Raw genomic sequence first — 22,938 nt, forward strand, 5'->3', positions numbered from 1 at the left:
CCAAAATGCCATCATTATAAAGATGAAAGAATACAGCCATGGAGAATAATCTTGGCATCAAAATTAGCCAGTCTAAATTAGGCACGAAATAGAGTTTCATGGATGGAGTAACTTAAAAATTTTGCATAAAATATGTATTATCTAAAGCAAGGACATACTTTAAAAAAAAAATCCAGAGAATATGGGAACAAAAGATTCTGTTATAATATAAATTATTTCCCTTCCTCTTAAAATGCTTATGGAAACAAGTTCATAATGGAAATCAAATGCTAAAACATTACCGCTTCCTGTCTAAGTCAGAAATCCAAATTCCAATGAAGCTCCCGGGATGGCTGAAATTGATGTGAAGCTTCCAACTTTGAAGGATAACATAATTACCAACAACAAACACTGAAGTTAACAAAAAATACATCTAGAATAACCAGTCATCAAGTCTTACTATCAGAGGCCTATTATGCCTGTTTCAATGGTCAGCATGGGATCACATTCTTTTAAATTTTAATTTTCCACATCTAAAATAATACGACCATAGGTCTTTACAATGGACAGAAGCACAAGCAGAAACGTTTCCCTGCCCCCGGCGGGCCGACTGTAGTGGGCAGAGCCATTTACATCTGCGTGTGCTTGGGTTCATCCATTACAAAGCAAAACAGACCCAACAAGCAATGTTAACTAGATTCTGTGGCTGGGTTTCTACCTCGTGGAAGTAAATACTTTGAAGGCAGGGATATAGTTTTATTCACTCAGTGTTTGGCACAATCTTTGAAATGGATAAAATTCGCGTGTGGATGTCAGTCCTGGAAACTGACAGCATGGTACAGTACGGTGACCGGGCAGCTGGGGCCCCCTCCCTGGTCTAGAGCCCCATGGGCACCATCAGAGCCCGGCGGACACATCTGCATGTGGCCGAAGCAGCTGCAGGGAGAGCAAGCCGTGGTCAGGACGTGACACTGGATCATCTGTTTCTGTCACTGGTGCCTAGAGATTTCAATTTCCAAGCAAAGCTGCAAAAGATTGAAGGAATGAAAGCATTTGCTTTTGGAGCCAGAGCTCACCAAGAATTCAGTGATGGGGAAATGATTTCAAATGATGGGTCACAGTCAGTCAATGGGTGATGTGGGGACTCGGCCAAAAATTCCACAAGAGCAATTCTTTGAGCCCAACAGCCATCAGACATCTGCAGGACCATTTCCTGAATGCCGACACTGCTGGGAAAGTGGTGGGAAGTGTCACGGGGTCCTGGAAAAACTGTGTGACAGGGCCCCGCTGGGAGCTCCATCCACACCGCAAAGCCTGACATCATGGCGGCACTGCTGGCAGGCCGCCGAGGAGAGGCGGGAGGGGGGATATGCAGCTGGAGCCCTGAACACGCTTTCCTAAGAGGAGGACGTATATACTGATTCTCCTTTGTGCTATGAGACATGAACGTGGATTCCGAAAAGAATGTATGTATGTTAATGTAAAGTATACCATGCCTCTTTGATACATTAAATATAACATGAACATTGTTTCACATAACCACTCTATCATTACTATTGTTTCTTGCATTGACTATTTTAATATTAAAGCAGGGAAGAGTGAAATAATCATGGTCAAAAAGCATGGCTATCTACTTTCTTCCCCAAACTCTGATTTTCTCTCTCAAGCCCTGGAGATGTTCAGCTTGAAAGCCAATATTCGGAATCTTGCGTTGACGCTCTCCAGCAAATATGTGTTAAGAGCTTTAGCAATTATATACGGAGCGGGAGAAAAGATGAGTGTTTAAGAGATTGTTCCTAGAAATGAGGACATTCCCACCTTTACAAATCCAAGGGAAGAGAAGAATCAGAAAGGTGTTAAAAAGAAAAAAAAAATCCCCCAACCCATGACTTTCGAGCTCATGACCTGATGTGCTGTCAGATCCGCTCTCTTCTAAGGAGCACTCTGGACCCATCCTGCCTCGCTAACCCACCAGGGTTGGTCTGGGCAAGCAGACCCCACCCTACCTCTCACCACGTGAACACCGCCAGACTTGCTGTGACTTCTGGGGCAGCAGGTGGCCAAGTTTGCAGGGAGAATGGGGCCAACCTGCGTGCTAAGCCATGGGAGCGGGCAGGAAGGCTTTTCTTTCCCTCTGCCCACCTGCACAGACCAGACCGCAGCTTCATGCTGGCCATTCTGCTGCAGGGCTCCAGGGCGGAAACGTTCTCCCGGCAACGAAGATCCATCTCATAGATAAGGCCCAGCCATGCCCAGCTGATAGCTCGTCAGCCTCACACGGCCCACAGAGACAGCACTTAACACAGAACCTTCTCCAAGTCTCCATGTTCAAGGACAGACTTCCTTTGGAAAAATCCCAATATTGAAACACTTGAGGCCACAGTAAATTCTAGCACAATTCCTGGAATCTCAGCATTGCTATGAAGCTGGCTGGTAGAGCTAAGGGCTCAAATCATGCATAACACAAAACTAACAGAGCGACAGTACAGAGGAGGCAGGTGCTGGAATTTAATTCTGGTTACTGGGCATTTGCAAAGAACAGAACCCTAGATACTTTCTGATCTACAAAAATCCACTTTGTACATCCACTTGTGAGAAAAAAAGAATTGCAAAGAGTTCTTTACAAAATACTTCCTAAAGAACTGTCATCCAACACAAAAACTCGAAAGAGCTCTAACTACCATCTTAATATAAATCTAAAACTGTTCCCCTAAAGCCATCTGAGAGCAAACTGTTCAACTTCACTGATCTAGTGGAATAAACTTTCTAAAGTGAAAGGCACACTTGAGTGCTGACAAATTGTTGGACGGGGGAAAAAAAGAAAATCCCACCTGAAAATCTTCCAAGGTCCTAAGGACTTACAGTTCCTGACATTTCTCCCTAGTTGAAGCCGAGGACTGTGGTCTTAGCAGGAAGTGTTCGCTTCGCTCATGTGTCTCTTACACTATTTCTGAAAAAGCAGCCTAACACACCTTTATTAATTCTTCCTCTGAAGCCGTAATTTGCTCAAAATATTTCTAAGTATAAATATTTTAAGTAATTCTCCTGAAGGAGGCTGCTTCCCAAATTGGAAATAAGAAAAATACTGTGGTAACGTTTTTCCAAAGTCTCATGGATGTATTCAATCAAATCCCGTGTATATGTTTCCTGAAAAGGGTAACCTAATCAATAGCTTATTTCCACTTTCCCATCAAACCACAACCAAATGCAGTTTGTTCTCCAGCAACATTTGTATTTCCTGGCCTCACACTCTATTAAACACATTCACACTTCGATGAGAAGGTTCACATCTCTTGATGGGTTTTCCTGCAGACCCCCACCCACCCATCCTGCTCTGCACTACACCTGGCTGTCCACCACCTCCCAGGGCCAGGGTCCCCACCCCCAAGGCATCATCCAGCCGGGATCAGAGGGGGATGATTCCGCCTGAAATGTCTGTATTCTTCCTCCACCCTTTCCCATCCCCTAGCACCCAGGCACAGCCCCAGAATCTCAGCTAAACATCCCTTCCTCAGGGAACACCTCCTACACACAGGCGATCTGAAGAACACTATGACATGTAACTGACCCAGTTCAATCAAGGGGCAATAAGTAAAGGGTAAATGGGCTTTTAGAGGCTCCTGCAAGGAAAGCCCCCCCCCCCACGGCTCTGGCTTCCCACCACTAGGGGACGCTAAGGGACTACACTTTTTTCAAATTACACCCCGTGGAACCTGAAGCCTTCAGCCTTTTTTCTTAATATTCATTATATTAATATATTAACTATTCAGTGCCATTGAAGATATTAGCATGGGTACATCTCGGAGAAATCAGTTTGGTAAGGCCTAACAGATAGAACACCCAGGGAAAGAAAGAATTTTAATCAGAATAAAATATGAAACTAGTAACCTGAACATCAAGGCTATTGAGTAGCAGGTGAACGCCAATGATCCCATCAGTAATATGTATTATGGCTATTTCTCCGATTGCTTTGTCCACTCATTTTATAAACTGAGAGTATCTGAATCTAACAATAATACAGGAAAAAAATTAAATTCAGTTTTCTAAATGATTGCACAGAAATAGTACACACTGAAAAATGTTAAGTCCTACAAAACACTCATGAAATGGGTACAGACAGGACAGCAGGAAGGTCTCTAAGAAAGTATTATTAACTACCCAACTGCCAGGAGAATTTATTTAAAGGCTTCTCTCTGGTTCCTTCTACTTCAAGTTTATAGGAAACATATACATAAGGAAATTTACCCATTCTCCTGACTTTTGTCATCTGTGAAGAAAAAAAATCCATCCAATTTTTAATGTAAGCTTCCAAAAAAAGATGATTAACGTCCCCCTTGCTAAAAACTTAATTTCATGACATGGAGTTCTCATGAAAATCAGAATTACGAATACCTCTACCTAATCCTATCACCTCGTATTTTGCTTCTCATAAATATACTTAAAGACTGTGTTTTAAAGCAGAAAAACAGTACAGACAGAAAAGGTGCTATACAGCAGCTCATACCCTGCCTGTGGCTGTGGCACGTTGTTTATGTTGCACACTGCAGTAAGTAGGGGGCAAAATGCAGCTGCAGCTCAGCACTGGCCCAGCGGGGGGAGGGGGCAGTGGTCTAACACACACAGAGCTGAGCAAAGTGCAGGAGCAGCAAAGCCACCCAGCTAGAAAGGGACCCTACACAGGGGGTCTATTTATGAATGAATGCTTACTACGTTGCACGGGGTGGGGAGGGGAATGATCATGCCTGAGAAGAGCTACACTTCCACTCACCAGCATGGGCGCTTTTTTTTTAAGTTCCATGAGATTTGTCACAATTCTATGTCATAACCTGAAGATTTGGGGGGAGGGGAGAGGCTGCAGGAAAATAACTAATGGACAACAAAATAACAAGGTCATTAACAAAAAGCAAGAGGTTAGCGACTCTGAGTTTGGACAGAAAAAAAAATACATCTTTTTCTCAAAAAGACAGTTTGCTCTGGTTTCACTATGGCCAACAACCCTGGGATTTAAAGAGGCGCGTGTTCTATGTGATCAGTGAATTTGAGAAACAATTTGAGCAATCAGTGCACAGCCCCTAAATAGACCATAACTGAGGATGTTATTCACCTGAACTTGGAAACGTCTGTGGGTGTGTGATGAGAGCCTGGAAATGCGTGCATCCTGAACAAAATTAGGACACATAAAAGTCAGGAAGTGCCACAATCTAGGTCAGGGATTTTTCTGGGCTCTGTGTTAACAGTAAATAAGAAAAATGCAAAAGAAATATCCTGACAATAGTAATTATAATGAATAATACAAAAAGCATGCGAGATATCCTTCAGGTTTAACCTTGAGAAAAACTGCCAATTGGCAATTAAGAGAAAAATTTTTTGTTTTTTGTTTTTCTTTTTAAAATGAGGGTTCGATGCTACTATACATCAAAATAAGGTTTTACGGGTGTCCTGCCAGGGGGCATTCCCTGCTCCCTAGCACCTAACACAGACAGCACAGTAGGTGCTCACTAAATATTTTCAGGAGTGAATCCAGAAACACAAAGTGTTAAAGATTCCAAGGAAATAATATAAGCCCACCAAGAGGATGCAGAGTTGGAGATCCTATTTTCAAACTTAACTGCAAAATAGGCATCCTTGCTGTGGGTTAGCAAATGGAGGGGATCTTACTTCCTACCTTCTTGTCTCAGTGAAGGCACAGGTAATGCTGCGGGGTGGGGAGAACCTTGGCCACAGAACCAAGAGACTATGTAGCCCCAGCACTAGCCACTGACACTCTCTGAGGATCCAGTTTGCCGTCTGGGAGATGGGACGACTCTACCTGCCTCACACGGGATTTCGTGAAGGATCAAGTCTGATTATTCCCCTACTTCGTGCTGCATCAGACACTGAGCATGCGATCATGGACCACGTGTATTTACATACAGACAGTTTGCATTTACCATCAAGATTTCTCAGTCTATCAAGTCAACTGCATTTCCTATAAAGCCACAGAATATCTTAGAAAGAAAATGCAGTGTCACTTTTTTCCCTTCTCAGCGGTCATGACCCATAATTATCTCAATCTTGTTTCTGAGACTAAATTTGACAATGCAAAAAAGGATTCTTGGGTATTGAAAAGATAGGACAGGTTTTCTCTTTTAAAGAAATTCCTCATTTACCTGACACAGAAGGTTTTTTTGTGGTTTTTTTTTTCCTTAATGAATACACCTGATATTAATTCTTTCCCAGCTCGGAATATCGTTTATACTCCCACATGAGCCTGAGTCTGTGGGGCCACATGGTCACCAACTCGTTCACATCCACGGCCCCGGGGCCCTCTCTGTAGCCCGCAGGTGTCCAATGACAGACAGGTCTTGTTTCCTCTCCCTCTGACAAAGGGACTTGACTACACTGTACTGCTAAGAACATTCTCCCTCAGCGTGCCGCAATAATTTCAAGACATCGTTAATCATGCTCAGAACCCAAGAGATAAGAATAGTTCCAAAGAGCTGAAACATGACAAATCAGTTTTGCCCGTACACTACAGTGCAATTCTGGGAGCCCGTGAGGTTGTACAAAACCCACGACTCGCTTAACATAGGTAATGTGAAAAAGTTGTGGTCAAACACCACCAATCCGAATTAATAACTGAATTTTAACCTATTCTCAGTAAACACCATTCATTCTCTTAAAACAAATACAGTCACTCAAGGAAAGGAATTAAGCAAGATACTGAAGGGGTTTCGTGGATCAAGACTCTGATTTTACACCTGAATAGCTAAGTAAAGCATACAATTGCACAATCAATACAAAATCATGGTGCATAAATGAACACAGTAACTACTTCTTAAACACTTAAAGCCGCCTTCCCTTAGAGGGTAGGGTCCCTTCACCACAATGTTGTTCACAGAATTGGCAAGCCTATTCCCAAAAGATAATGTGGAGATATATTTTAACCCAAGGTTTGGCCAAATTATTTTAAAAATTTAAGTTAGTAGGATCTTATTTAATGCCATTTTTACTATATATATTTTGTAGAGGTTTCAAAGGTTCAATTTACAAGATAGTTTCTTGCTTTTTTATTCTTAATTACTTAATGCTAAAAGACTAAAATATTATGTTTTTTGGCTAGGAGATAAGGTGCAGAAATTTGCCTTAATTGCATTACAGTTTGTAATCTGGAGAGATTAATATTCTCATAAAAAATAGATTACTGATTGTAGAGTTCAATGTGTGACATTTTATGTACTCTGCATTTAAATTTTTTTTAAAAAATCAGTTAGAGGACAGATGACCCACAGTGTAGATGTGTGAGGGCGGGGAGGTGCATGAAGGGGAAGGTCCGGCCACACCTGTAGCCATGCTCCTCTGCTCCCCACTCTAACCATCCCACACAATGACCAAGGCGACTTCTCTCTGGCAAGAGGAGGCTGATCAGCCAAATACCCTGAAGTGGGCTTCCCTTGTCCCCTGCCCCAGATATAAAAGTGCTTATTTTCTAAGATTTCTGAGCTTCCATGGGAATTCCAACCAGCGGGATCCCACCGGGCATCTCTGAAAGAATAAGTAGGCTCCAAAGTCAATGCTTCCCCACAGGGAGAATGAGAACCTTGGGTTTTGAAACAGATGAAGACTGTTTGATACTCCATGCAAAAATACTGTAGATGCTTATCTGGGTCCAGAATTTCAGAATAACAAACTCAGTCATGACAAGGAGCTCACCCGCCCCTCCCAGGCCCCTAAATCCACCTGGGCCTCCTGGCGCCCACCCCTCTGAAGTCGTAAGTTAGGAAACAGACGCTGCTCCTGATGGAGCTCCACCATCACAGCTGAATGGAATAACTGCTGAGTAATGACAAATGATTTGCTTCTGAAATAAGACTGCCTACAGCCTCCTAGAACTTCTACTTAACTATGTGCTGGAACACACAAGGGGCTGTGCCAGGAACCAAGTATTTGACAGGACACAAGAGGACATGTGTGTGCTCTCATCTGTCACTGAATGAAGCAGATTCCTTTTAAACAACAGAATTTTAGGGGTGCCTGGGTGGCTCAGTCAGTTAAGCATCTGCCTTTGGCTCAGGTCTTGATTCCAGGGTCTCGGGATCAAGACCCTCATGGGACCCTCTGCTCAGCGGGGAGCCTGCTTTTCTCTCTCCCTCTGCTGCCACTCCCCCTGCTTGTGCTCATTCTCTCAAATAAATAAAATCTTAAAAAAAACAAACAAGAATTTTAAACCTCCCCCACCGAGTAGAGATCCCTTTGTGTGAAGCATCACTTGACCTGTAGAATGGTCCTTAGGTTCAGGCCGTGAAGACACCTGCTTCACTCTGCTGCATTCCGTGTCCCTCACCAAAGCAGAAAGCCTGGAAGGGACGCTGTCCTCAGGGCAGGAGCTGCCCCCAAGGTGGGTAACTTTAATGTCACAGTTGGGTTAAGAATATAACTTTATAAAGGCAAGTGAGAGAAGCATGAAAGGCACTGATGACGGCTCCCATGAATGTTTCCATAATTCCCGCGCCTCTCTCCCTCTCCCCTTCGGTGCTCGCTGCTTCCCCGAGACCTGGAGGCCACACCCGAGCAATGGCGGCCAGGTGGGCGACCCCCGGAGCCGCTCTCTCAGGTCATTTCACACTCGAGCCCCCCCCCCGCCCACAGGAAAATCTCAGACACGAAGTGCGGGGCCCCGAACAGATTCGCAGAGGGGAAGCCGAGCCAGTGAGGAAGGCCCGGCACGTTTTCCCCGCCACGGGGCGTCTCGCACAGGTATGTGGAGATCTTCCAAAGCAGAGCATCGGGACAAGCAGCAGCCGCGAACTCAGAGCTTCACAGGGGCAGGCTGGACAGGCCAGGGCTGAGGGCGCGCCGGCATCCGCGTCCCGTCCTCAGCGCACCTCAGCGAGCAAGCGTCCGGCCAGCGAACGCCGGCTGGGGAAGCAGGAGCCCATCCTGGGCCTGACCTTCCCGGGATGCAGCTTAGCACAGCGCTCCTTCCGATAAAACATTGTTTCATTCCAGAAAGGTCAGGAACGTCCCAGCGCCGAGGCCCCTTCCGGGCTTCACAGGGAGGGCCTTCCGGCACCTCGACCCGGAAGTGCTTTCACGCCCGGAGCCCCATCCTTCCCCTTGGAGATTTCAACTTTGAATCAGAGTGACCATCTGATTGAGAAATGTGCACTCAATCACAAGAACACTGGATAGCCACAAGTGCCAGACATCGCCATCTTTGGCAGGGCGGGCGTGTGTGCGCACGCGCATGCGTGTATCTGCGCGTGTGTGCGCATGCGTGCCTTGTGCACTCACGTGCACAGGAACACGGCGGGTGAGCGGCAGACAGGTCCCAGGGAGGCGAGCCGTGAGGCTTGGGAAGGTAAACGGGGTGCGTCTGTGCTGGGAGCAGAACGGAAGCAAGTAAGCAACGAGAAAGGACTAGAAACTTGAGGTGGGAGGGAGGTGAAGAGCCAAATATCTAAAAAGGGAAGAAAAAGAGGTGCTGGTGCCTACACAGCGAAGGTTGTGTAATCTCCCCCCCCCACTGTCACGTGTTCAGGGTCCCCAGAGAGAGGGAACACCCTTTGGGGCTTCGGCTCCTGGCCTCATGGCCCCGGACCCACAGGGGCCCGAAGAACAGGGTTGCTCGGTGCAGGTCAGCAATCTCCTGTCCATAGGAAAACCAACACTGCTCCACTTCATGACTGCAAACCATACTCAGAACGTTATTCTTAGCTTTTGCTGGAAGGTTTTCCCCCAGCCATAGATTACTTCTGCCCTGGCAGACCAGGCATTGGATGAGCTGTCAGGTCTCCGGCTCTTGTAAAGAACTGCATGTCCCACAGGCAGAGGGACGCAAGCCCGGGAGCCAGGATGCCGCCACTGGGCCCCCCTGAGACTGTAGGGTGAGTCACAGCCTCCCTGCTGGGCTCCCCGGGCTCAGCCTGTGTGGTTTAGAATCAGAGGAGGTGCTGCTCTTCACCAAGTGCCTCTGTGCAGTACTGAGACACCAAATCCCCGGTGCTCCAGCTCCTTACAGGGGAGAGGAATCACCAAACACGCACCAGCCAGAGTGGGAGGATTTCTGCACGGACCAGGAGACACGGTGCTATCTCCCAATGCAGGAGAGCATACAGCATCCCCTGGCTTCTTGGGTTAGGAAACAAACTGTCTGGTAACAATACTGCCTTGGTACCTTCCACCCTGGTCCATGACCAGACCAGAGGCAGGAGGCCCAGCTCAGGGCCTTACAGAAAGACACTCTGATTTTTGCCAGACAACTTCACTTTCATAAAAATATGTCCTTTAATGATTTGGGGTCTCATGTGGAAGTAAGACTATAAGGGGGAGGGGTGCAGGGGGTTTGTCATCCATGGAAGTTTACCAAAGTGTCCAATTTTCCACCCCAAATCAGGGCAAACATGATGAAAACAGGGAAATAGAATTGGGGGGGTCTAACTCATGTGCCTTGAGCGTGCTGCCTAAATTTTAGGTGCCTCCTCATGGAAAGTTTGGCTTGCCCTTCCCTGGCCCAACTCAACTCTGGGCCCTGCGAGGCTCACTCTCACAGCACTGTCGCTCTCTGAGCTGATGGCAGAGTGTCCAGTCTGGAGTTTATTGGTGCCATTACTCCTTTAATGTTTTCCTCTGCCGTGAGAGCCATGAGGGCAGGTGTCACGCCAGTCCTGCTAACCACTGCCTACGGCCATCAGCACAGCACCGCACAGAGCAGAAGCGAAAGACCCCCAGAATGAAAGGCAGGTGGGGTAGGGTGGGTGACATCGTTTTTCTGGCTCCAACAGTTCACTGGATCTGCTACGGATAGACTTCATTCCTTCACCAATCTTCTAGGGAAAGCCATTTCAAAATCAAGCCATTAGCCCGATACTAGAAGTCTCAGAATTCACATCAACTTACAGAATGGATTTCTGACCTAGAATCAGTGAAGTCACAGATGGCCCTTGCGTGCTACGATGGGACATCCGTCAAATAGCATTTGGATAGAACTTCACACAAGGCATATGTAAGAGATTCGTGTCTATCCTTCATTACCAGAAGCACGTTTCAGCTTTTTGTAGGCTGGTCTGTAAGACTGCGGGTTGGCACCCCCTCATGCAAGGAAGGAGAACCCCTACCGAAGGACTTAAAGCCAGGAACGATTTCATGGTGGCACAGTAGCAACCAGCCAAGAACCATTCATTGTTAGCTCCTCACATTCTCCTGTGAAGAAAGGGAGGAGCCATTTAAAATCTTCAGGCCCGAAAAGCATTGTACTTTTATAAAACCGTGTGGTCAAGCAGTGGAGGCGGGCTCAGCTCACCGTGGAGACCAGACCGTGTTCAACTGCACCTTTAACATTTCTAATGGATTTGCCAAAGGGGAAAGAAGACAGGGGGCACCACTTCCCCCCGGCATCTGGTTTGCTCGTTACCGCTGACTAATCTTCCTTTGTTTGATGGCGCATTGTGCTGAGCCACTTCACAAGGATGAGGGTTCTGCTAATACCATCTTGTGGGTGCAGCTCTCCACGCCCGCACAACATAACTCCTTCGCCTCATTACGTGCCGTCTGGAAACATGTTTTCAATGTTCGTGACGCTCTACCAACAAACAGGAGGAAAACCCAAACACACCATGTTCATTTGTCTCTGATCTTGAATTAAAACACACAGTTGCATGTTGCTCTGTCTAAAAGAAAGCTATATTCCTGACAAGCAATGTTTTCTCAAGATCCTATTTACCAAAAAAAAATTTTTTCTTCCCATCCATCGTTAAGATGAGGGCTGCTGGGGTCCAGCACCATGATGACACTGTCCACTCCCATGAGGTGTTGTGGGCTTTAAAATCACAGGACACAATATTCCATTCAGGAAATTTAATTTTCTGCTACTCCTTCTAAACATGGAAACAAGATCAAGTCACTATTTTTAAAGCTGCCCTGGATGAGACGTGTTCCAAATACAGCTGCAAATCAAAAAATGTCAGTTTTTTATGATTGTCATGTGTCACGAGTGTAACATGTCTCAGAAGCACATGACAAGGGGCAGATTTTATGGAGTGGAGAGAAACAGGCAGAGGGACACAAGTGGGGCAGCACAGCCCATGGTCCCTCCTGGGCTAGGGGACAGTGGGTATCGCTATGGTGTCCAGAGTCTAAGTGACACATCCATGTGGGGCTTGTGTGTAGAATAAGATAAACCCACTGAACATGGGTCTGTTCATAGTGGCTTCCCTACAGCATATTGTTACCATCGTAACCCTTGGGTTCAAGCAGATTTTTAAACATTCTTTGTTTCCAAAGAACTATAAAAAAGACAAAAGTAGGTGAATGTGGGAACCCATGTTGATTCTCATGAGGACTCTGCCAGATGATGAGTCATGTGTAATATGTGGAAATAGGAAATAGGAGACATCTGGAAAAAATCTTGGCATTACAAGACACCAGAAAAAAACATGGAAAAGGAAAAGAGGGTGTATTAGCCCACAGGATCCGCCAACAGGCAGAGAAGGAACATGCCATTGGGCCCTGCAATGAACACCAATTGCTCCCAAAGTGATTAGAGTAGGCACTTGGAGTGCTTGATCCCTCCTATGGCAAAAATAAAGGACATTTCTCAGAGGTTCCCCTTTCAAAATCTCTAGAACAGGGACAGCTGGCTGGGGGAGGAAAGGGGCTCAGGCAACACCGGTAATTACACGCATGTCAGGAAAAGCAGCTCACAAAAGCCTGCAGGGGTATTTGGAATGCATAAAGGGAAAGCTGGTTCCCCTTATATTTTAAGGGATAAGGATTCTGAAAATGGATAATAAAATCACAACACTGACTAGAAATTGGATGGTGTTTCCAGACAGACCTCCCAAGTGAGTGCATCTCATTTTCCTGCACCAAAAGCGTCCAAAAGCTATAAACATGCTTCCTAACAATGGTTCTGTGGTTGTGAAAACATCCTAACATCTCTTTAATTGAGGTCCTGGGAGAGCTTCTGCCACAGGTGTAACCAGTCCCTGTGTCCGGTCTTGCAGACTTCACATGGGAACTGGGACTCCACCAGGCGGTCTCCACCTCTGTCTTTACGTCCAAGAACCTGCCTACAGCCAGACCAGCCAGCAAAGTCTGTCCCCACATTCACAGAACTTTAAAATTCAGCTACTGCTAAACTGACACATACCCATATATGACATTTTCAATTTCCCGAATGCTTTTAGGCACAATGCCTTCCACTTGACCCTTTTAGCAGCTCTGGGAAACTGCAGGTCAAAGCCACCTTCCTCTTTCTTAGGGTAACTTGGTTGACATGACTTGATGAGACATCCTCAGCTGGTAGATAGTGGAGCTCATATGAGAATCAAGGCTTTGATCCAACAAGACATTTTTCCCTGAAGGCTCTCCCTGACCTGAGAGGTGAAGGGGTCTATGACCAAATGCATCTGGAGAACAGTACATGCTATACCACGCCTCGAACGCTCAGAAGCTTATTAAAGATTCTGAGATGCCCCAACATGGAAACAACAAACAACCACTAAACCATAACTCAGTGTTCCCCAAACTCATTTGTCCTTGGAACATTCTTCCTTATTCCATCCCAAAGGAAACATCTATTAAGATCTCAAGATGCTCCTAGGATCATTCTTTGGGGAAAGGCCAAACTATAAACTATTGCCTTTCGGAAATGCTCAAAAACACTTCTAAAGATAAAGATATCTAATCAGTATCAAAAATAGCAGAAGTAATTTCAAATATGCTAAACAAATTTTGATTTTATTAACTAAACCTAATATTTTGTGGTAAGTAGCACTTTCTTCTGCATTTTGACTATATATTTCAAATCCTACTAGTAGAAAAATGGAATTTATTTTTAAATATACTAGATGTTGAAATTCTCCCTAATTCATATGCAGTGTGGTGCCTCTCACAGAGTAAGGGCTTTAGTAAATAGATTATCGTCATTATTAATGATTCATTATTATTAGTCCAAATCAGTTAATTACCCGAAGTTTCAAAGAATTTACACAAAGAATATTTACTTTCATTTACTTGAGGAAAACATTAACTCTCTAGGGATAAATATGACACCTTTAATATTTAGAACAATGATTACTATTTAATTTATGGAAAGAGATTTTCAATACCCTGACAAAAAATAGTAATATATAGTATGTATATGTAATTCTATACTAAGAGTGAAAAGAGAGTAACTAGTTGTTATATAAAGTATAATATATAAAGTACTCTAGTATTTGTTATTTCATAATCATGGCTAAAAATATTTCTATTATTAGCCATGAGCAAATTTAAAAGAGCAATGAAATAAATACGTGAATAAATTGAAGGCTATTGAATTCTCAAAAAATACCCATTCATTGTAGTCCCTGTCTCAAAAATGGAATTTCGCTTGAAAGAGGAGTATGAGTGTGCTCTGTATCGATGGTCATAGGAGAAAGCAAGATGCTTTATCGTTAAAGCAACGTCAGATCCTAAGGCCTTTCTGAGCACCATCGTAAGACACGCGGGCTGACGCCTACACTCCATCCACCAGGCTCCGCACGGTCTCTGCCAAGAGCAGCTGGTGGAAAACTGCCAGTGTAAAATGGCACACAGAATTAGAGGGAAGTTTTGCCTCTTCTCTTGTCTTTAGAAATGCTTAGATTTACAGCATTCTTTGCACTTTCTTTCTTATGTCTTGTGCCCTTGAGAGAAAGAGCCTAAAAATACTTGTTTGTTATCTCTCAAGGTGCCTGGCACATAAAGGCTGAGAACTGCACGTGGATGGATTCACTGTCACACGGAACTCTGAACAGCCTGTGGAAAAAGAGGGTGCGTCTGTCCAGCTGTAGACGAGGCTGAGGAACAAGCTGAGGGCCCTAGTCTCTGACCATGTCCAGAGTGCGTAAGAAACGTGACCATATTCGCCTCCTGGGAAATCAAGGAGGTATGCCCAGTATGTCAGTAACCGAGTGACTCCCTCTTGACCAGAGTGATGGATTTCCTCCAGGACAGAGCATCTGCCGGGACTTCCTGGAGGAAGGGGTGGGGGTGCCACGATCCTGGCTACGGAGGTGCTCGTGCATCTTCTGACACTGGCCCGAGAAACCCTCCCCCAAGGCTTTATTCTGAAAGCTGTATGGAAAGAACATCCTCGAACGTGAGCGAATGCGGATTACTTGGGCTGGGTTTCCCCTAACCTGCCTCAGGTGGGGAGTGCGGCTCTGACGTGGACGCACGACCTCTGACCTGCTCTGTGTCACAGACAAGGTGGCTCCCTGTGGTTATTTGTTTAACCTAGTGGACGCTCGTCTGGAACAGGAACTGGGAGGTCTGCCTGCGGCCCCAAAGGAATAGGTTCATTTCTTTGCGGTCTTCCAACAATCCCTTCCATCACTACCCATTTAGAGAAAGGCTTTGCTTTCCTTGGCAGGTGGCCAGCAGCGTGGCGTATACCCCGTGGATTCAGTTTTAGAGCAACGGGACCTTGCCCAAGACTTTAGGATATTCTGAACATGAGTTCATCCCCTTGGGCTCTCCCAGATCAGGGTCTTCTTATCCTGAATAATGGCAATCCTGTTGCTTACTTCCTATTCCCTATAAGAGATGAGGCTACTTCCGTGGCTCGCAGTCCTAGTCGATTTTGCTCCCCTATCTCCCCTGCCCCCAGGGCACATCTGGCCAAATCTTCAGACATTTTGGTTGCCACAAATGGGGGAAAGGTGCTCTTAGCATCTGACGGGCGGAGGCCAGCGATGCCGCTAAGCCTGTAATGCTTAGGAACCCCCCACAACAAAACCCAGCCCAGCCAAGATGTCAGGGGTGCCAAGACTCAGAACCCCTGGACTAGTTGGTTTCTTCAACTAGAAAATGGGTATAATAATAATGCCCATTAATAATTATTATTATATAATATTTATTATATAATTATATAATATGTGTTAATATAATTTATATATTAATTATAATTATAATATGCATTTAAAAATTCAGCACTCTGCCTGACCCAAGGTAGATGTTCAATACACATCAACTCTTTTTTCTTTCTTACTCTGACACCCCAAATCCAGGATTTCCCTGTCGTGCCGAGATCTGTTGTGAATTAGCAGAAGCTACAATTTAATGTTAAGATGCAGACAGACAAGTTTATACGGAGGTCTGGTGTGGGATGGTTATTGATTGTGGCAAATGTATATAGGAACCAACTGGCTGGTGAAGCTGCAAACCATCCACCGTAATAAGAGAAAAGAGTATCTCGCACAAAGAGTGACATGAACTTCTTCCCAGATTTCCAGGGCCCAAAACAGAACCATTTCCAGATTGGCCAGACTTCTCCACCCTTCCAAATCAGATAAGGCACAGATTTTAGACAAAAACAAATTCCATTTTCAAAGTTCTCTGCTTGGCGAGCGATCTGGGACTGGCCTATCTGATCACCGAGCAGCACCGTGCGGACCCTGCGTGGGGAGCAGACAGCATACTCAGCAGTAACAGCACAGTGAGCTTCTCCCCCACGTCGCTGGCAAGGATCGGGGTACCAGCAGGTTCAAGTACACTGAAAAGTTATGAGATACCCACGCAGTTCTCGTTATGTAACAGAAATACTATAATTCTGTCTAACAAAGACTCCACTCCCAAGACCATGGCTAGGAATGTCCCTTTCCAGAGTTACTTTATTAGGAACCACCAAATCTTTTCTAGAATACACTGATCAACTGGCCACAAGAGCTGTTTTCTCAGATTGGTGTGGTGAAATTCTGTGTGCGTCCTTATGCCCATGAGTGACAGGTAACCCTACTCTATATCCAAGCAAGTCGGGGGCATTAGTGGACACAATATGCCTGCACCCTACTTCATCTGGGAAGCCATCCCCCTTTTTTAGGGCTCTGGGCCTCAGAGCCACTCCTTTCTCAGAACTACTGTACCATCTGTTCTTTCTACTGTTTCTCCTGCAATGCCATCATTTGCCCTTAATTAATTTTGTTATTTATTTCACAAGCATACCTTTCCTCTCTAGTTTAACCTGGAGTTCCTTGTTTTGAACACTGCAGAATAGAATGCTAGCTTTACATAAATGTGGGCTCCCATTGTGAAAATATCTGAAAGACTTCTTACATAAACTCCATTTCAGCAAAATGTAAATGGCCAATTCCCAAGCATATAGCAGTAACTTGGGAATGCGTTGCCTTTCCTCCTATCTCACATAGTTGAAAAAATCAGGTTATCAAGCAAAAGAAGAGCTTAACTTTTGGCTATTTCTGCATAAGCAAGCATTCAAAACACTAATCAGTTTAAGTAGATAACATTCCCACAGTGCTAAGGTCTCTGGAAGAACACAAAGCCATTGTGTACAAACCAAATTAATTACCTAAGAGAAAACATCTGAAGATATGAGCACCAGCCAGGAAAGTGGGAAAACAAACAATTCTGCCAGACCCTGAAGTCCTGTGAAAGCCTCATGAATTCAACTGTTGAACTCAGAGCAAGACACCCAGGGTTAGATCGATAACTATGGGATTGTAACATGACCACAGATCTGCGGCAGTAACACTTATGGTATTTGGAGAGTAGAAGACATTCTGCCAATTAATAACATCTCCATGGAAAACAGAACTTAGCCAAAAAAGATTTGGCAGTTGATAACTGGAGACGTTCCAGTGTCCGTCGGTGGATTCTAAACAGCCAATCTGTGAAAGTGTCCCTCAAGGAGATGTGGAAAAGACATGTCTCAGAAGCCATGATTTCCACATTTCTAAAGCAGCTGACACTCTGTCCCACTTAGGTAACTTCAACTCTTTCTGAGTTATGTGGTTCCTGTTCTCCTACTTTTGAAAAGAGGTCAAAAGTCATTTAACTTGTAGACATTAGAGAATATAGCAGAACCGCTCCTAGGAGAACCGTAGGCGTCCAGCAGGAGCTCAAAAGCAGGCCCGTGACCCGAATCACCAGAGTTACGTTCTGTGATTCTAAACCCTCAGTTCATTTTGCATTTACACCTGGTTAGCAGCACGCCAGGCCTCGCTCTGAGAATGGATGGCAGTGGAGAAGGACCAGTGTCTCTCACTGATGTGCTGGCCGAGAATCAATGTCTGTTCTCTGACCCTGGGATGAGAGGGGGCCCCACGTCGGAAATCCCAGCTCAGCTGTGCTCCAGTATCTCAGGCCATTGAACTGATTACTTTAACATCGGTTCCAAGACAATTAGTGGAAGTTTAAAATGTCCTCTTTCCGTGGGGGGAAAGGACCTCTTCCTTGGTCATGCATGCTACGTGAACCATGAGACCTGAAATATTTCTGCTCAAGAGAAGACAGATCTTCACGTTTTGTTGAAAGGACATAATACTAAACCATTTAGCTATTCTCCTTGATTTCAAAAGGTCTTCTGAATTCATTTGACAATCACAGTCTTTTAAAACACAAATTCAGAATGGTTTAACCTACAGCTTACAGGTATTTTATTTTAAATACTCTTTCTTTAAGAATAACGTAGAAAATCCAAAGTGGGTGGGCCTGGGTGCTGAGGGAGTGGAGTCACCCAGGAAAGGTCACAGAGGGCCTGGATCCCAGATGTCTGGTCCACTTGCTGGGAAATCTTCTCGAGGCTTAGCAAGGGGGAGAGCAGAATCCTACTCCTTCCACCCAATCCCAGCAGGAGCACTGGGGCTTTCCAATTTCAAGGCTCAGGTTGGTTGGTCACGGTGTGAGGCTGGCCTCAGCCCCAATCACAAGGAAGGGGGCACAATCTAATGGCAAGTCTTCACCCTCAGTGTGCCCTAGACCTTCCAGCACCGAAGTGGGAAGCTGGCCCTACAGCATGTTTCCTGGTTGAGATAAACACAGACCTGTGCGGCCGCCACAAGGGTTCCCTCAATGCCCAGTTTTGAAAAAGAAATGTTTCAAGACCCTTTCCTTGCAGGGTTAGTGTAGATGTTGCCCGTGACTCAGAGGTGGCCCTGCCTCCTCTAATGACGTTTGAACTAAGACCCTGACTAGCCATTCACAAATCGTGTTAAACGCAGCCAAAAATACCTGGAAAGCTCTACCTAGATCAATCTACCTGGTTACATATTAACGGGTGGATTTTTGTTAAAAATGAAAATGAAGCAGGCTAGAAAGCATATGCACAGAATAGAAAGTCTGAAAAACCAGAGCCGTGGGGGGAGTGCCACCAGGGTCTGCAGCTGCTGGATGGTGGGGGGTGGGGGGAACCCTGGAAGTCACTGGAATAGACCTTGTTCTCTTTGAGAGTGAGTCACACGACCCCTGCCCCTCCAACCCTGATGCTTTAAGTTACAAGAAAAACACGATGGTGTTGATACAGGCCTTCATTTCCCATTTGTTGACATAGGTTCTACTTTTTATAGTTTCAAGAATTTCTTTGTTAGTTCAGTGTGCTTATGTGTATAATTCAAGTTAGACCAAAAGGAAAAAAAAAAAAAAAGACCCTCTGTGGTATGGACATACTTGCCCCTACTGTGAAATACTCATGAATGCACACCAGAACCAGCCAGGAGAACTTGCCAAGTAAGATGAACAGAGCACAAAGGTGACTTACGGTTGATACGGTTGGTAATGAAAGGTATCAATATATTTTCATATACTGCATGTATTCAAAAACGATCCAGGTAATACTGGTGTCACCAACTAGGAGCATATCTTTTTTAAAAAAAATAATGTTGGTACTTCCGCAAGTGGCTAAAAAGAAACAAAACCATTTTCTGTACAGAATTCTCTGCATTTTGAGAGAGTGAGTCTGCAACCTGACAGGCCTCCAGCAGGCCACGAGCAAGAGAAGGGGCATCCTGGCTGGGCTGACAGCCCCCACGCCTGGCGAGCAGGGTTCTCCCCCACCTCTACCTGCCTCAGGACCCCACCTGTGACAGGCCAACTGGCTTATGGGCCATGTCCTCTCACTGCCACACCTGGTTTCCAGGGCCACTCCAGGCACTTTCAGGATCCTGCACTGCTGCTGGGGAAAACCAGGCACGCACCCTCTCTCGCAAAAAACTAAAATGCACACACGATCGCCCTCCAATGAAAATGATTTATCCAGATCCATGATTCTCAAAGGGGAGGGAGGACCACTTGCTTAGGAAAAAAATATTTTAATTTGACACTTGGGGAACAATAAATATTTACTGTTTTTGTAAATAAATCTGGACAAGTATGTTATGAATTAAAAATTGGTTAAAAATACTAATTTGAATAAAGGCCCTCAGGTGCAATAGAAACTTTTTTTTTGAGAAAAATGCTAAACTTTATTCTTATACATGGAGTCCAAAGAATACTATTGGCTCAACAGATTTTCTGCCAACACACATGTCCCTTCTTGAGTCAAAAAAGGAAATAAACCGAATCCCTTTTTCCACATTGCTTGCCACTAATTATCAGTCTTTGGGGAACTGCTGTTGAGATTTCCTAGATACGTTAAGCCTGGTTTTGCTTCATTTATATCATTTTGGGGAAATTATTAAAATAGTAATAAGGCTTTAACACAAATTGCTGATTACTGGGTTAGGTTTAATGTCATTTCTAATGATTTCCATGTTGATGGCAATTCAAAACGAACCGTTATTTCTTAAGCTTTGGCCACTTACCTTCTGTCCCTTCACTCCATGGCAGTCACACTTCCCGCAGCCAGAGCCAGCACAACCACCCTGGAAGGAAGAGAAAAACGTCTTTAAATAGAAGAACTCTTGCAAATTGAGGTCACTTTCTGAATTGAAATGATTTTGGCATCTTCACTCATTTATGGGAAATGTCCTACCCTGTTATTATGAGCATGACCTTGAAATATGAGATCTGGATTTGCTCTAACGGGGTTACCACGTACATGCCCTGTGGCCCCTCTCTGTTGCCCTCACAGATGAAACAGCAAGCCCAGAGTAGAGCAAATCAAAGCATTACTTGGTCCACAAAGGGAAGGCTGTCTTTGAAATTGCCTCCCCAGAGGTTATTTTAACGGGACATCACGCACATCTGCGAGGCTACTGTTCTGATTCAGGAGTTTCAGACCGAGACCAGGGAAACTAAGGACCTAGGAGAGCGGAGTCCACGCTTTGTCCCTCGAATTCCCAAGGACACACAAGCATGCAACAAACATTTGTGCAAAGAGGAAATAAATGAAGGAGCTGATGTTAAGCCCAACCTTAAAGAACTGATTTTTAATTCAGGTAAAGCTTGAGTGAAAAGAACCCAAGCATGTAATAAAAGCTGCAGAAGAGGAACACTCTCCAAATAGATCACATATTAGGCCACAAAACCAGCCTCAACAAATTCAAGATCGAAGTCGTACCATGCATCTTTTCCGACCACAATGCCAGGCAACTAGAAATCAACCACCAGAGAAAATCTGGAAAGAGCACAAGTACATGGAGGTTAAAGAACATGTTTCTAAACAATGAATGGGTCAACCAAGAAATCAAAGGAGAAATCAAAAAGTACATGGAAACAAATGAAAATGAAAACACAATGGCCCAAAAATCTCTGGGGTGCAGCAAAAGCAGTTCTAAGAGGGAGATTTATAGCAACACAGGCCTGCCTCAAGAAGCAAGAAAATCTCAAACAACCTAATCTTACACCTGAAGGAGCTAGAAAAAGAAGAACAAACAAAACCCAAGCCCAGCAGAAGGAAGAAAATAATAAAGATTCAAGCAGAAATAAATGATGTAGAAACTAAAATGTAATAGAGCAGATCAATGAAACCAGGAGCTGCTTCTTTGAAAAGATCAATAAAATTGTTAAACCTCTAGCCAGACTCCTTTTTAAAAAAGAGAGGACCCAAATAAGCAAAATTACTAATGAAAGAAGATAAATAACAACCAATATCACAGAAATACAATAATCATAACAGAGTATTATGAAAACTTATATGCCAACAAATTGGACAACTTAGAAGAAATGGATAAATTCCTGCAAACATATAATCTACCAAAACTGAAGCAGGAAGAAATAGAAAATTTGAACAGACTGATTACTAGCAATGAAATTGAATCAGTAATCAAAAAAACTCCCAAAAAACAAAAGTCCAGGACCAGATAGCTTCACTGGCAAATTCTACCAAACATTTAAAGAGTTTCTGCCTGTCCTTCTCAAACTTCCAATAAATAGAAGAGGAAGGAAAACTTCCAAATTCATTCTATGAAGCCAGCATCACCCTGATACCAAAACTACATAAAGATGTCTCAAAAAAGTGAGAACTACAGACCAATATCCATAATGAACACGGCTGCAAAAATCTCAACAAAATATTAGCAAATCCAACAATACATTTAAAAAATCATTCAACACAATCAGTGGGATTTATTCCCAGGATGCAAGGGTGTTTCAATACTCACAAATCAATCAACATGATACATCACATCTACAAGAGAAAGGATGAAAACCATATGATCATTTCAACAGATGCAGAAAAAGCATTTGACAAAGTACAACATCCACTCATGATAAAAACCCTCAACAAAGTAGGTCTAGAGGGAACATACCTCAACATAATAAAGACCATATATGGAAAACCCACAGCCAACATCATACTCGGGAGGGGAAAACTGAGAGCTCTCCCCCTAAGGTCAGGGACAAGACAAGGATGTCCACTCTCACCACTTTTATTCAACATAGTACTGGAAGTCCTAGCCACAGCGATCAGACAATGTAGAGAAATAAAAAACATCCAAATTGCTAAGGAAGAAATAAAACTCTCACTATTTGCAGATGACATGATACTATATATAGAAAACTCTAAAGATTCCACCAAAAAGACTACTGGAACCAATAAATGAATTCAGTGAAGTCCCAGGATACAAAATCAATGTACAGAAATCTGTCGAATTCCTATACACCAATAGTGAAGCAGCAGAAAGAGAAATTAATCATTCCATTTATAATTATACCAAAAACATAAAATATCTACAAATAAACATAACCAGAGGTGAAAGACCTACACTCTGAAAAGTATAAAACACTGATGAAAGGGGGAAACAAAACCACTGATGAAAGAAATTCAAGATGATACAAAGA

General features: G+C 44.2%; 1 protein-coding gene across 3 annotated transcripts in view; it reads right to left on the reverse strand.

The window, feature by feature from the left end:
- COL4A1 (collagen type IV alpha 1 chain) overlaps positions 1-22,938 on the reverse strand; it is a 139,304-nt gene that overhangs the window by 57,607 nt on the left and 58,759 nt on the right. For all 3 annotated transcript variants that reach the window (XM_040624541.1, XM_040624548.1, XM_040624545.1), the window contains exon 2: positions 20,520-20,579. In XM_040624541.1, the coding sequence (XP_040480475.1) occupies positions 20,520-20,579 (60 nt within the window). The remainder of the gene's footprint in view (positions 1-20,519; positions 20,580-22,938) is intronic.

Source organism: Ursus maritimus, unplaced genomic scaffold (genome assembly GCF_017311325.1).
Source record: "Ursus maritimus isolate PB19 unplaced genomic scaffold, ASM1731132v1 scaffold_10, whole genome shotgun sequence".
Lineage (NCBI taxonomy): Eukaryota > Metazoa > Chordata > Mammalia > Carnivora > Ursidae > Ursus > Ursus maritimus.